The sequence below is a fragment of the Ascaphus truei genome, chromosome 6, assembly GCF_040206685.1.
Source record: "Ascaphus truei isolate aAscTru1 chromosome 6, aAscTru1.hap1, whole genome shotgun sequence".
Classification (NCBI taxonomy): Eukaryota; Metazoa; Chordata; class Amphibia; order Anura; family Ascaphidae; genus Ascaphus; species Ascaphus truei.
In genome coordinates, this window is record NC_134488.1 from 106,345,628 (window position 1) to 106,358,751 (window position 13,124).

Below are 13,124 nucleotides of genomic sequence, written 5' to 3' on the forward strand. Positions count from 1 at the left end.
CCCTGGTAAGGTGTATGCAACGCACATTGGACCCTGCCAGATTCCTCTCCAGTGTGCACTAAACATGTGACTCATGATGGACATGGCAGCAGCCAATAACAAAGGCCGTGAGAGGAGGGACCAAGTAGAGACGAGGCTTTAAGAGGGGTTGCAGAACTACTAGAGCATTCTCAGGAGTGACCGAGGGCCACTCAACGATCTGCCTGTGTTAGCAGACGCTTGCTGGAGAGAGTGCAGCCGACCATACAACAGGCGCCAGTGGAACGCCCATCGGAGACCATTGGAGCCACGGACACCATCACAGGGCAGCCTCCACAGAAGCAAAGTTAAGGGGTACCGAAACATTTTGTGAGGTACAACTGTGTGTCGGCACCATTACACAGGCCTTCAGACCCAGGATTGGATAGCCACAAATTCATTCTAAATACAAAACGATACAGGAAGGTATGTTTGATCCTCTGCAGTACAGGCATACCCCGCATTAACGTACGCAATGGGACCCGGTTCATGTATGTAAAGCGAAAATGTACTTAAAGTGAAGCACTACCTTTTTTCCACTTATCGATGTATGTACTGTACTGCAATCATCATATACATGCATAACTAATGTAAATAACGCATGTGTAACAGGCTCTATAGTCTCCCCGCTTGCGCACGGCTTCGGTACAGGTAAGTAGCCAGTATTGCTGTTCAGGACGTGCTGACAGGCGCATGTGTGAGCTGCCGTTTGCCTATTGAGCGATATGTACTTACTCGCGAGTGTACTTAAAGTGAGTGTCCTTAAACCGGGGTATGCCTGTATCTTGTGCTACAGTTTCCAGTGGGCAGTCTAAAAGGATTAGCATACAGGGCCCAGTTTACCAAGGCACCTTAGAGGCCATTGACAGGAATGATACATTCTAGTTTTGTCTAATGATGTACTTGTATGTTTTTATATACCAATGTATTTAGCACTTAAGAAGATCAATGCAGGTACATCTGTAAGGGAAACTGCAATCACCACTTCCAGTGTTACTGATAATAAATATCCGTCCCGGATTTTACAACAGAGGACATGTTATTTGTGTTACTCACATGGCTGTCTTTTCTCACAGTTGACAGACTGTGCACATCCAGTAAGGCCTGGTTCACATTTCTTTGCAGATGCAGAGCTGCCTGCATGGCTTCCAGGGTGCTGCCCCATTCATCCCGCTCTGGTTTCTGAAACAGAACCAAAAACACAGCATAAAGAATAGCAGCATCTGGCACATTAACCAAATGGGACATTGAACTTTTACATTGGGGCACAATAGGTTACAGGTTTACTAGAGGAGAGCAGCATGTAATCAAAAGATGTGGCTATTAAATTGCCACCCATCTGCTCTAAACTGCAACACGAAGCATACGTTAGCAGTACATTTAAGATGCCATCTGTCGCGTATATGCCCGTGTGCGAGTGAAAGAGGGTTAACAACCGTCTCTCCCGTCTCACTCACTTCCCCACCAAAAATGAGCACTCAAACTGTTCCAATTACCCTGCCACCAACACGATTACGATTGAGGGCTTACACTTCAGGAGTCCTCTATCCCCCCCTTATACTAGGAAAATATGCAATTAAAACTGAAAAACAATGTATTAAAAACCTGAAAATGTGATCAATCTCGCCAAAGACACTGCTTATTACATTTAAAAAAAAATATTTTTTTATGGCTAGGTCCTTAGAAAAGGGGGATTTCATTCCAAGTTAATCTAAGAGGGAAAAAAAAAAAAAAAGTATAAAATGCCCCATAACTCTCTCCAGGTAACCACCAGATTAATGGTACCCACGTTATTCGGTTCAGATGAATCTGACACACGCATAGAAACCCCCTCGTGATGGTACTAGTGGTACACGAGTGGCAAATTAATTCTGTTATTTGCAATATTGATATCTTCTCACATTTTATACTATTACCATTGTGTACTTTTGCCCTTGTTAGATTTATAACTGATATTATGGGTTATACCGGACATGAATTATCTTACATTACATTAATCTGCAATGATATGGAATAGTGTTCTCTCTGTCTCCTCTGGATCTGCTGTTCTGGGAGGGGCAAGAATTTATGATGCCCTGTCAAGCATACCCTGGCAAATACAATAATAATCTGTGGTACACCTGTAAACTGTTACGTGTCAGTTTAAAGTAAGCATGGCCTTCCTAAATGGTTATTGCCCCTTATGTCATGGACCTATAACATTCCCTGGTAAATCTCACCAAAACCGTGCATTAACCCCTTGATTGCTGGGCAGCTTCACATAATTCTTGCCTGGCTTAACACCATCCCCGCTATCGAGGCGTGTTGGGGATTTTTCAGCTAGGTAACGTGCCTCGCCCCTAGAACAGTGTCTGCATGCATTGGGCGTAGCTTTGACCTTGAATTCAAATTTGCCCAGAATTTAGGGGAGACATCATTCATAGTCTCCAAAACCTGTAAATAAATCTTATGGCTATTCACCTATTCCACTGGGAAAGGCTTGGTTAATATGGCTGGTGGTAAAGAGTTTACATATTCATACTGTATCGCTCAAATCCTAAAAGTGATGAGGGGAGAGGAAAACTGACCTGTATGTATGCACGCATTTATTTATATAGTACTACCAATGTACACAGCGCTGTACAGAATTGGCTAGGCAGTACAGGGAGATAAATGCACTTATGACACCGTTAATAGGAAGAGATTTTAGGTGTGACTTGAAGATGGGGAGGGATGTGGATTGATGAACCCGGGGGTGGGAGATGAAGTTCCACAAGAAGAGAGACAAAAGTGAGAAAGGTTTCAGATGTGATTTCTGTAGAGACAGGTGGAACAGAGAGGAGACAAGTTTCAACAAAGGGTAAGGGATAAGAAGAGGCATAGCAGGAGATTAGAGCCAAGATGTAAGAAGGTGCATAAGAATGTAGAAGGAGCCCCCGTATGAGAGAATGAGGATGTTAAGTAATGCAGAGTTTAATGGGGAGCCATTGGAGGGTTTACAGGAGGAGAAAGACAGACCTAGAGGAAAGATCGATAACGGCTGCAACATTTTGAATGGCTGTTAGAGTATGGAGCTTCTGTGATGGGCCACAATCTAGTTCTAGTAATCCTAAATCACGATCGCTTTTCAACGCATGCTCTGCTAGTGAAGCCTAGTATGTAGGTCAATCTTACAGTGAGCAGGTTAATCTCACAGACCTGCTTCCGTGGGCAAGGTCCTGATGACTAATCAGCATCTGCATGCACTTGGCTTACATCTGCACCAGTTGGGGAGCCATCATTGTTGTAGTTTTATTTTTCCCAAAGCTATTCCCGTGTTCCCTACATGATTTTGTGCCACTTCTCTCACCTTGACATTCTGCAGGATGAATTGTCCTCCGCGCTTGTTCTGATATTTCAGGAACTTCTCAGTGTGCTCCCTCTCCTCGTGGCTTTGCTCTTTAAAGAACTTGGCCACGTGGTCAAGGGCCACGTCATCACGGTCAAAGAAGTAGGACTGGAGGAGGAGGGAAGAAAAAGGGAAGGGTAAATGCCATGACTGTTGCGGAATACATATTACTAGGAATGTAGATAACGATCAGAAATCCTACACCGCTGTCAAAATACATTTCCAAGTCTGTTTTTAGAGGCAAGCACAGAGTCACCTCACCAACCTTTCCAAAGGGAGCTATTCCATCCTTTTAGTTACATTGGCTTATACGTAGTTGTTGGTTCTGCATTTAGAAACGGACACTGGAAGCAAGACACACACACACAATACGTTTATGGTGGCTACGTTTAAATAAAACACCCACACACCATAATAAAGAGTGAAAACACTTTTCTTAAAACATGTTCCCAAATCCTTTTCTGGTTATGAATGGGTGGGTGGGAGTGATCACGCTTTGGCTGGGAGCCAATGTCTAAAATTACACCAAGATTTGCTACAGAAATACAATAATATTTAACCCCCCACATTAAAAATAAATAAAGTCTCTGAATGTCTCTGCAATATCATCCTGGATGGTCCTCTGCTGACGAACTTAACATGTCAATGACAGAGCTTCTCATACGTCCTGCCAAGCCTGGTCCTATTGCCCTCTTTTTCCATTATGGTCTATAGCACTATTATACACCCCGTAACACATGCACATTGCCGAGGGGCCACAGTCGACTCCATGCTCACCTGTCTTCCGTCTACCCCTTTTGTATCCAATGCCATGCCCTAGACCAGGGAGGCACAAACTTTTTTCCCTGTGCCACCCTGCCGGCAGTCATCTCACCCCCACGCCACCCCTCACCCCCACTGGCATCGGCGTCATGACATCACCATATCAACGTGACGTCACATGACATTGCGGCGTCATTTGACGCTGCATTGCCATGGCGACGCGTGTGGAACCAAGGTAAATAAAAGGTTTACAGAGGCCCTGCAGCTCCCCCAGCACTTAATTTAAGTGCCTTAGGGAAGTGCGCGGGGCCTCTGTAAACCGCATGCCCCCGCAGGCAGTTTGCGCACTGCTGCCCTAGACCTGTCTCACTTGCTGCACCTTCAAAATGCCGTTCTCCAGATCTGCCAAGCGCCAACTTCTCTTGCCACTTTCAAAGCCCCTCAAAACTCACCTATTTACTGAAACATTTGAGTAGCTCCAAAGTACTCACCACTTGCATGTATATTTACCTTAACACTGTCCTATTATCTCCAAGTTCTCCCTACATATAAACTTAGACTGTAAGCTCTTCGGGACAGGGACTCCTTTTCCTAATGTTAACTTATGTTTGAAGCCCTTATTCCCAGTTTGTATTACTTGTCATTGTCTGTTGTTGCATCTATTACTGCTGTGAAAAGCTATGTACGTGGTATACCGCTGTTTGCATTAGTACAATACAGCAGTGTTTCCCAACTCCAGGCCTCAAAGACCCAACAGTCCAGGTTTTAAGGATATCCCTGCTTGAGCACAGGTGGCCCAGTTAAAACAATTGAGCAACCTATGCCAATTGTGCTTAAAACCTGCCCTGTTAGTGGTACTTACCTGGAGTTGGGAATCAATGCAATATAGGCTTTGCATTAGGGATCGCTGTGCAAATCTCACCAGTTATGTTACATTTAACTTCCCCACTTTATAAAAATATCCATGAAGTCTTGGGTTGATATAATAAACCACTTGTGTTAGCCAAATAAACAAAGGGGTGATGTATCATAGCAAATTTGGAGCAAAATTGCATCATTTTCATCCTGCATCCACGTACCTTTGCTCCAGGTTTGGCACCACCATGCGGTTTGGGGAGTGACACTAGAGGATTGTGGGAAGAGGTATAGGACGTGCAGTGTACAGATTACAATGAGATGTAGCAAACTCTGCATCCCCGTGTCACTTTTGTACATTGCTTTTGCGTCCAAACAATCCACCAGGTCAGAGGCGGTGTAATCTTCTCTGCCTAACAATTTGCATCAAATGTAAGAAACGCCGATACATTTAATGCAAATGCGAGCAGAAAATGGAGCAATGCATCAAAACACATTTATTTGCACTTTTTTTTTTAACTTTGATACATCTCCCCCAAAGTGTTTCATTACATTCTGACCACAACAAGAGAGTATGTAGCATGGATTGCACCTTCAAGCTGTTCAATGTCAGAGGGTGCATAACTTACCATGGACAGGTAGGTATATGATGCATACATCTTCAGGTTCACCATTCGGTTAATTGCGGCCTCACAGTCATGGCTGTAGTTCTGACGCAGCTGAGACTCCATTCTACTATTTGCTTGGTTGGTCTTAAAATAAGATACAATGTAGTTTAGTTTATTCTAGCTGCTTGAGCAGGTTCCGTTCAATCACTGTTGAAGCAAGAACTCTGTCTAACTGTTTCACTCACTGCCAGGACCTTTATACTCTGCTACACCTAACAGGCTCTAATCACATCATGCTGCAAGGAGAAGCAGAACCAATCAACACAACAAGTGGTATTTGCTGCTGACTCACCTGTGTGCTGGAGCTCAGCACCAGCTGTAGCACGGGCTAGAATTACTGCATTGTCATGCTATGCTCATGGCAATGAATATGTCATCTCTTGTAATGGCACATTTTATTAGCAGATAAGTGGAAAAGGCTGGGAGTATGTTTTCCATTGCTGTTGAGCTCCCATTTTTTCTTAATATAACTATATTATAGTAATTTTCAACATGAACGTGTAACACTGATGCAATAGAAAGCGTTAGTGGCGGTATATAAATTGTAATGTCTTTATTAGATAGCCACATTTAAAATGACATTCACATTTCAGTGTGGGACTGGGATAACAAGGGCTCACAGGGAGAATCGGACTGTAGGGGTCCCATGTACTGCTATAGCTGACAAAAGGTTATAATAAATAGGGCTTGCACTCATGCATAAATACACTGGGTCAGACATGCATTCACTACTACACTTATACATGCATGCACTTATAGATACATATATGGACACATCCATATACCGGTACATATTGATGTGTGTATATACAGTATGTATGCACAGACAGACACATCCATAAACTGATAAACGCAGAGCAAACAGCTTCTGCTGTATGAAGGCCGGGCCCAGATTACTTTACTACATGAAATTAGGGTAAAGTTGTGGGGAGAAGCCTGGAAGGTTAGTTCTGTATGTGTTGAGCAGAAGCAGGTACACTATACACTGTATGTTTACCGATTCTGTGAGAGTGAGTCTACACAATGGCAGATGACGGGCTTCATAGGGGTACAATGTAAATAGTGAGACAGCCAGGATATTAGAAGAGTTTTGGTTTGTGGCTTACATTTGAATTAAGTACAAATAGCCGTGTTAGTCCAGGTGCGTTAGTGCAGAGTAAATGAGTGCTTCAGCATTAGGTGATACCTTTTGGCTTATGTTTGTAGCCCCCATTTGGTAACTACTATTTTAGTAAAGGGGTTAACAGTCTTAATGGGTTTACTGTGTGGGCTCTTAGGTTACTCCTCATGTAAGATGACTATGCAGAAGGGAAGCCACTCCTTTGTATGTCTTGTGACCCGTGATGTCACTATAGGGTATGTATATATATATATATATATATATATATATATATATATATATATATATATATATCTTCACCCAATGTTCTAGAAGCAGGTTCTTCAGAGTTCTGACTGGGGTGCTCACTGTGAGTCCTGTTAATAGATTGATGTGTAAAGTCCTGTGTATTAAGAAGTGTCCTGTCACCATTTGTTGTTTTCAGTTAGTAACGTGCCCAATAAGTAAGCGCCAGTTGTAAGGGTCCAAGGTTTTTCTCACTATTGAAAAAAAGGAGGAAGCACACTTTTAGTGAGGAGTTCTCAGTGTTAGTAACTCTGGGGCATGCTTGGACCAGCCCAACCGGAAGGTTACCTAGTGCAGTCCCAATCACATAGGTATGGAAGAAGTATGCGGTACATAGGAGTGGGTTACTAATCCAGGAGCCCAAAATGTATTCTGGAGAGGCCCATTTGATATGGGGCATGTGACAGAGTGAAGTCAACTCCTATCAGTTACGCCTGGGAGACATATGTCTGAGTGCTTCATCCAGCACTCATAAGGGTTAACTCAGGTGGAAGTTAGGAAATCAGAACTCTTTAGCTGACACCTGAGAGCCAGCAAGGTAGATAAGGTTCAAAAGAGAGAGAGAAAGAGAGAGAGAGAAAGAGAGAGAGAGAAAGAGAGAGAGAGAGAGAGAGAGAGAGAGAGATAGAGAGAGAAAGAGAGAGAGACACACTGCTGCGTGAGCCCTTAGCCAGAGGGATTTCACCAAAGACTACTTCAACTAAAGTAAGGATTATTCATTTGTTTACTGACTGCTTAAAGTACCCTTATGGTTTGGTTCTGGTTTAGCCAGCCAGCCTGCTAGATAAGTCTGCTGTGTTATTAGTCAGTTTTTCTCCCAAAGTGGAGCAGGATTTATTTTGTTAAAGGGACAGTGTACCCGCATGTTATGTTACTGTGGAGAAATAAAGCCACTGAACGTTTTTATTTATCCTGAAACCATACGTGTGGACTGTTCCCTGACCTCGGCTACAGGCCGTCCTGCCACAGGGCATTACTGACTTTATGCAAGAAACTGCCACTCTGTCCTTTACCACAGGTAACAAGTCTAAGTACCCCCCCACCACCCAGCATAGGAGTGAGAGCTACCAGGGAATGAAGTCCGGAATAATATACATAACAACATAGTGCTGCATGGTGCTGCGACGTCTTGACGCTGCGTTGTCTGTGCAGAAGATGCCGTGCTGGACAAGGTAAGAGGCTCCATAAAAGCTCCTGCACCGAGCTCTGCAAAAGTTCCAGCCGGCCCTGTATTAAAGCCTCCATGCCACTGACCCAGCACCCTGCAAAGGCCTGAGACTGAGCACTGCCTATGTATATAGTCAATCTGATGTGGCATCCGTTGGAAACGGGTAAGGAGGGCTACATGTTATACTATTGAAAAACTGGCAGAAGGAGGTTGGCATTCACAGTACTGATAAAGCAACATGAATATTTTCCTTGTTGAGATAAAAGAATTAGGGCACTGTCACAAGGACAAATCATTCTTAAAATTGTTTTTAAAACTTAAAGAACAAATATTTGTAACAATCCTACACCAATGTACATAACCATTACTGGTGGTAATCATTGCATTATTAACATGGACATTACCGAGTGCCTGGTGCAAACGTCAGCACCTTAAGACGCTTGTAACGTGCTATAAGTGCACTTAACCCCTGCATCAAGCTTGTTAAGCACACAACTATTACTCATTTTTTTCATTACTATTTACCTGAGCAAGGAGAGTTTCCATATAACTCCCTCCTCAATAAACTACAACAATCATAATGTGAAACACTCGTGTGTAACGTTCTTTCTTTTGCAGTTATTGCTGACAGCAAAAGTCCAACCCTCATTCTACCCAGGCGTGTAAAGTGCCTGCAACTTATCACCTCGTTTCTTTCTTGCTCAGGGACAACATTGGCTGGCTTTGCACATTTCCTTATCTTTCCTTGACATTTGGTTCCAGTACAGTACTGTGTGTCTCAGCAACTCTCCGGCTGTAAATTCAAGACAGGTTTATAACTTAGGGTGGTACTTGGCATCAGAAAAGGGGGGGAAGGAGAACACAAAATGGATGTGTCTCCTAAAAGAATTCACTATACTGCACTCCTACATTCCTTAAAATTTAACTTTTAATAAATTTACATAAAACATATGTTACCAAAACGCCGTGTATGGTGAATTAAAAATAAATTAAATTGACAATACCACGCATCCGTGTCAATGAATATACGTTGGAATGGTCTCAAACAACTAAATGTAGTTGAGACTGCAAGACAGAGGACGCTAATAGTCAGGGTATAAACCCCTCTGAGGCACCTATGTGACCAAGTGAGTATATATAGATATGGCCTACTCAATGTGTGATTTTATAATAAAAATTCAGGAGTCCTGCTTTAACCTATAGACCACAGAGCACTTAGGGATAATAGTATATTACCATCTAGTAAATATAATAGTGCAGCTGATATTGTGGTAGTGAAGAGAGGGTGATTCACAGCGTAGTGAAACTATTGTTCACAGCCTTTGAATCAGTGAATCATTGTGCAACACACTCCTCAATGATGTATCATATAGAGAGCAGGAAAGCTAGCACACAGAGTATTGGTGAAATATAGCCAGTAATAGTAGTGTGCATCTCCAGTATAATGCAGCCACCCCCTGTCCCATACAGCCCTTTGCATATGGTTCTGTGTATTGGTAACGTCACTGCCTTTGAAGTAGGTGAATCCTAGTTCATAATCCCAGTATTAGCTCTCCTCGTGACCTTGAACAAATCCCTCAATCACCTTGTGCTTCAGTCTTCCAAATTAAACTGTAAACTCTACCAGGCTGGGACTAATCGTGCCCCCAATTCTGTATACAGCACTATATAAGAAACAAATGTTTTTTTTATTTTTATTAAGCAATGAATTAAAATGATTTATATCTAAACTACAATATAACTAATCTTCAAATAAATAAATGTGGTAAGTAAATTATTCATCCACCCTCAGTAAGTAATCCAGCCTCATTCCTAATGATGTCATAATCATGTGGAATTTCTTGTTGATTTCTAAATGAAAAAGATGCTTGAAGTCAGTTCCCTAGAAAGAGAGCAGTTGTGCTTGTCAGCAGATGTGTGTGTGTGTGTATATGTGGTGTTTGGTCATCCTATTTGTGCATGGAAGGGATTGCACGTTTTCTCGTTTCCCATTACCACTGATCTATCTCAGAGCGCGCATCACCCTCACAAGATTTATGACCCCCTTCTCTTCACACCTGTAATGAATGTCTCTGTAATGTTACCTAGAGCACACATGAAAATTAGATTGTTTCCGTATATATATATATAGTGCAGAATAAATGAGTTCTTCAGTATTAGGTGATACCTTTTTTATTGGACTAACAATTTATGTCATAGGACAAGCTTTCGAGAGTTCTCCTCTCTTCTTCAGGTCAGGTCAATATATATATATTCTCTCCAAATAAACAGTTACGGTATTGTGAGCAATCAGAGGTCATACGGAATAATACAGATGACTTTTACAGTAACAATAGAAAAGATATAATTGATACAAATGTAGGGGTGTGTTAGATACCTCATGCGGATGCATTTGTGTGCCCAGAGGGAGTGGTGCAGGTTTCGCGGCGGCCCGACAGTATAGGGCGCCGCCATGTTATTGTGCAACCTTATAGAGGGCACTGAGAGGTCGCGCATGCGCAATGTAAGCGCGCGAACGACGGACCAATAAGGACCAATAAGGGAAAGGCTCCGTTGGTGGACTACAACTCCCATGAGCTCTAGGACCGCTATCTGATGTCAGGAGCCAATTAGGAGGCTGGGATTACGGGAGTAGGAAAGGGAAGCGTGGGGGAGAGACCACGCTAGGAGAGGGGATCCGGAAGGTGAAGGAGGAAGTAGTGTGAGTGCAGGGGGTCCGTGACCCGCCTGCATAGGACTGCTCTTCCCCGCAGACCCCTAGGAGAACCCCTGAGTCACAGTAGGTTGCTGTGCTGCAGGGACGCCCTATAGTGTTAGAAACATTCCCCTTACTGTACAACAGCTAGGGACAAGCGTGCGGAACAAGGGTGTTGCGAGTCGTTTGGGACCAGACGGCTGGACATTGCGACACAGGAGGCAGGCCGCTGATTCGTCTGACCCTTTTTGAAGCTGTTAACGGTCACCGCCGTGACCGGAAGGTATTTACAAAAAAGTGCACCAACACCTGTCAACAGGCGCTGATCCCGCCTTAGGGAACACTCTTTGGGGACACTAGTGGAGTGGCCAAAGGACTGGGCCTACCATTCTTTATATAGTACATGGACACGGTGTGTGGGGTGCGCGGTGACGGGACAGAGACAATACTCCTAGGAGCGTGGCTGAGCCACTAACATTATAAAGACATTACCGGTTATTAGGCGTGTGTTTTGTATTGCTGCGTATGACTAGTCAGTTAAGTAAGGTGTGTTATGTGTTATGCCAATGATAAGTGAGAAGGTCGCATTTCGCTCTAGTAAAGTCAGTTACAATCATATGTGTGTGAATATTGTTCTTACCCAGGGGAATCTTACGCGATGGGGATCCTGGGTAAGTGGAGGCGCTGCGCTAAATAAGTATTCCCCCGGGCTCCCAGCTAGCAGAGGCTCAGATCTCCTGGAGCCACAGGTGTGTGCAGTACCCGTAGTCTCTTTAGAGTGTCAGAAAAAGGGCTACACAAATTATTAAGCATGCATTTTACTCGTTACTGTTTTTTCCCCATTTTCAAAGTAATTAGTAAAGCTGCCAAATGTCTGACTTTTACCAGTTCTGTGCAAATGAATATAGGCCAGGAAGAGATGTAGACAGCTTTAAAGATTTGTTAAAACCAGCTAAATCATTCATAGTTGGGGTGATTTTAACAACCTTTTTTTGCAGAGCAAACCTTAAATTATCACAGGATATATGTTCAGAGCAAACACCGGCTCTTTCTCCAATATACAGATTTGCTGGATCTGAAACACGTCCTGGTTGAGCCCTCTATATTGTATGTATGGTAGCTTTAGTGCTAAGGTTACTGTACTAGGACAGGTTTACATGATGCAACAAAAAAGAGAAAGAGCAGGGAACTGATCTAAAAATGTACTTTACTGGATATTCAACAGAACGTGGATGATTTTAACAAGCCTCTTATACTGACTACAGTTATTGCTGCCCTAACTGCTTTTCGTCTGACCAACACCAATTTGGAATGACATGGGGTAAACCAGGACAAAAGTGAGACTAGTGATCTCTGTACCACAAATGTATCCAGCAATGGTTATTTATTAAAGACTCAGGATGGTTTATTAACCAATGTTTCAGTTGTTTATAGGACCTTTTTTTTTTAAAACATATGTTCTATTAAAGCAGCAATATGGGTTTCATTTATTTTTTTGTTGCAGGATTGAACCAGGGGGTCTCACTCTCCGGAGCTGAACTGCATTCATTTCAGCTCCTGGGACCCCTGCTTCCAGAGATACTGTACTTACCTCCGTTAGGCCTCGGCCAGGCTCCTCGCTGGTGCGCTGAGGCTCAGGGAAAGCGGGTGCTTTCCCTGGCCTTGTGGTTGCATGCCCTGCGTGCCGTCGGGGGGTGGGACGGGGGCGGGCCAGTGACGTCACGGAGCTGGTTCGCCCTCATTGGGCGAACCGCTCACGTGACTGGCCCTGCGCGCCGGCAAGCGGGGTAATTTGAAATTTCCCTAAGACCTACGCTTCCGCGCGCATGCGGAAGCGTAGGCGAGCCCCTACTAAAGCCGCTCTAATTGCGGCTCAGTGCTGAGCGGGAGCGCACCTCAGCACGCCTCCGCCAGCAAGCAAGTAACATGGCCGAGGCCTAAGTGGTGCCAGGATCTCTTTTCAGTTTAAATGTCCTGGGCACGCATGCCAATAGTAAGCCGCACCGGATGACGTCACAGCTTCCTATTGGCCCGCTTGATATTTAAACGCCGTCATTATGATAGGCACACAGTTTCTCTGACTAGAGATACAGGCACGCCTACAGAGGTAGGTATCACTGGAAGCAGGGGGTACCCGGAGCTGAATGAATGGAGTTAATCTCCGAAGACCCAGTTTCAATCCTGTA

At 43.7% G+C, this 13,124-nt stretch overlaps 1 protein-coding gene across 5 annotated transcripts in view; it reads right to left on the bottom strand.

Moving 5' to 3' along the window:
• LOC142497590 (ferritin heavy chain A-like) overlaps positions 1–13,124 on the bottom strand; it is a 38,952-nt gene that overhangs the window by 646 nt on the left and 25,182 nt on the right. For 3 of the 5 annotated variants that reach the window (XM_075605606.1, XM_075605603.1, XM_075605605.1), the window contains exons 2-4: positions 5,632–5,754; positions 3,347–3,493; positions 1,075–1,200 (exon numbers count right to left, since the gene is read on the bottom strand). In XM_075605606.1, coding sequence (XP_075461721.1) covers positions 1,075–1,200; positions 3,347–3,493; positions 5,632–5,733 — 375 coding nt within the window. In that variant the 5' untranslated portion in view covers positions 5,734–5,754. Of the gene's footprint in view, positions 1–1,074; positions 1,201–3,346; positions 3,494–5,631; positions 5,755–8,768; positions 8,805–8,928; positions 9,037–13,124 lie in introns of those variants that run through there. The other 2 variants (XM_075605607.1, XM_075605604.1) reach the window with 2 other exon arrangements.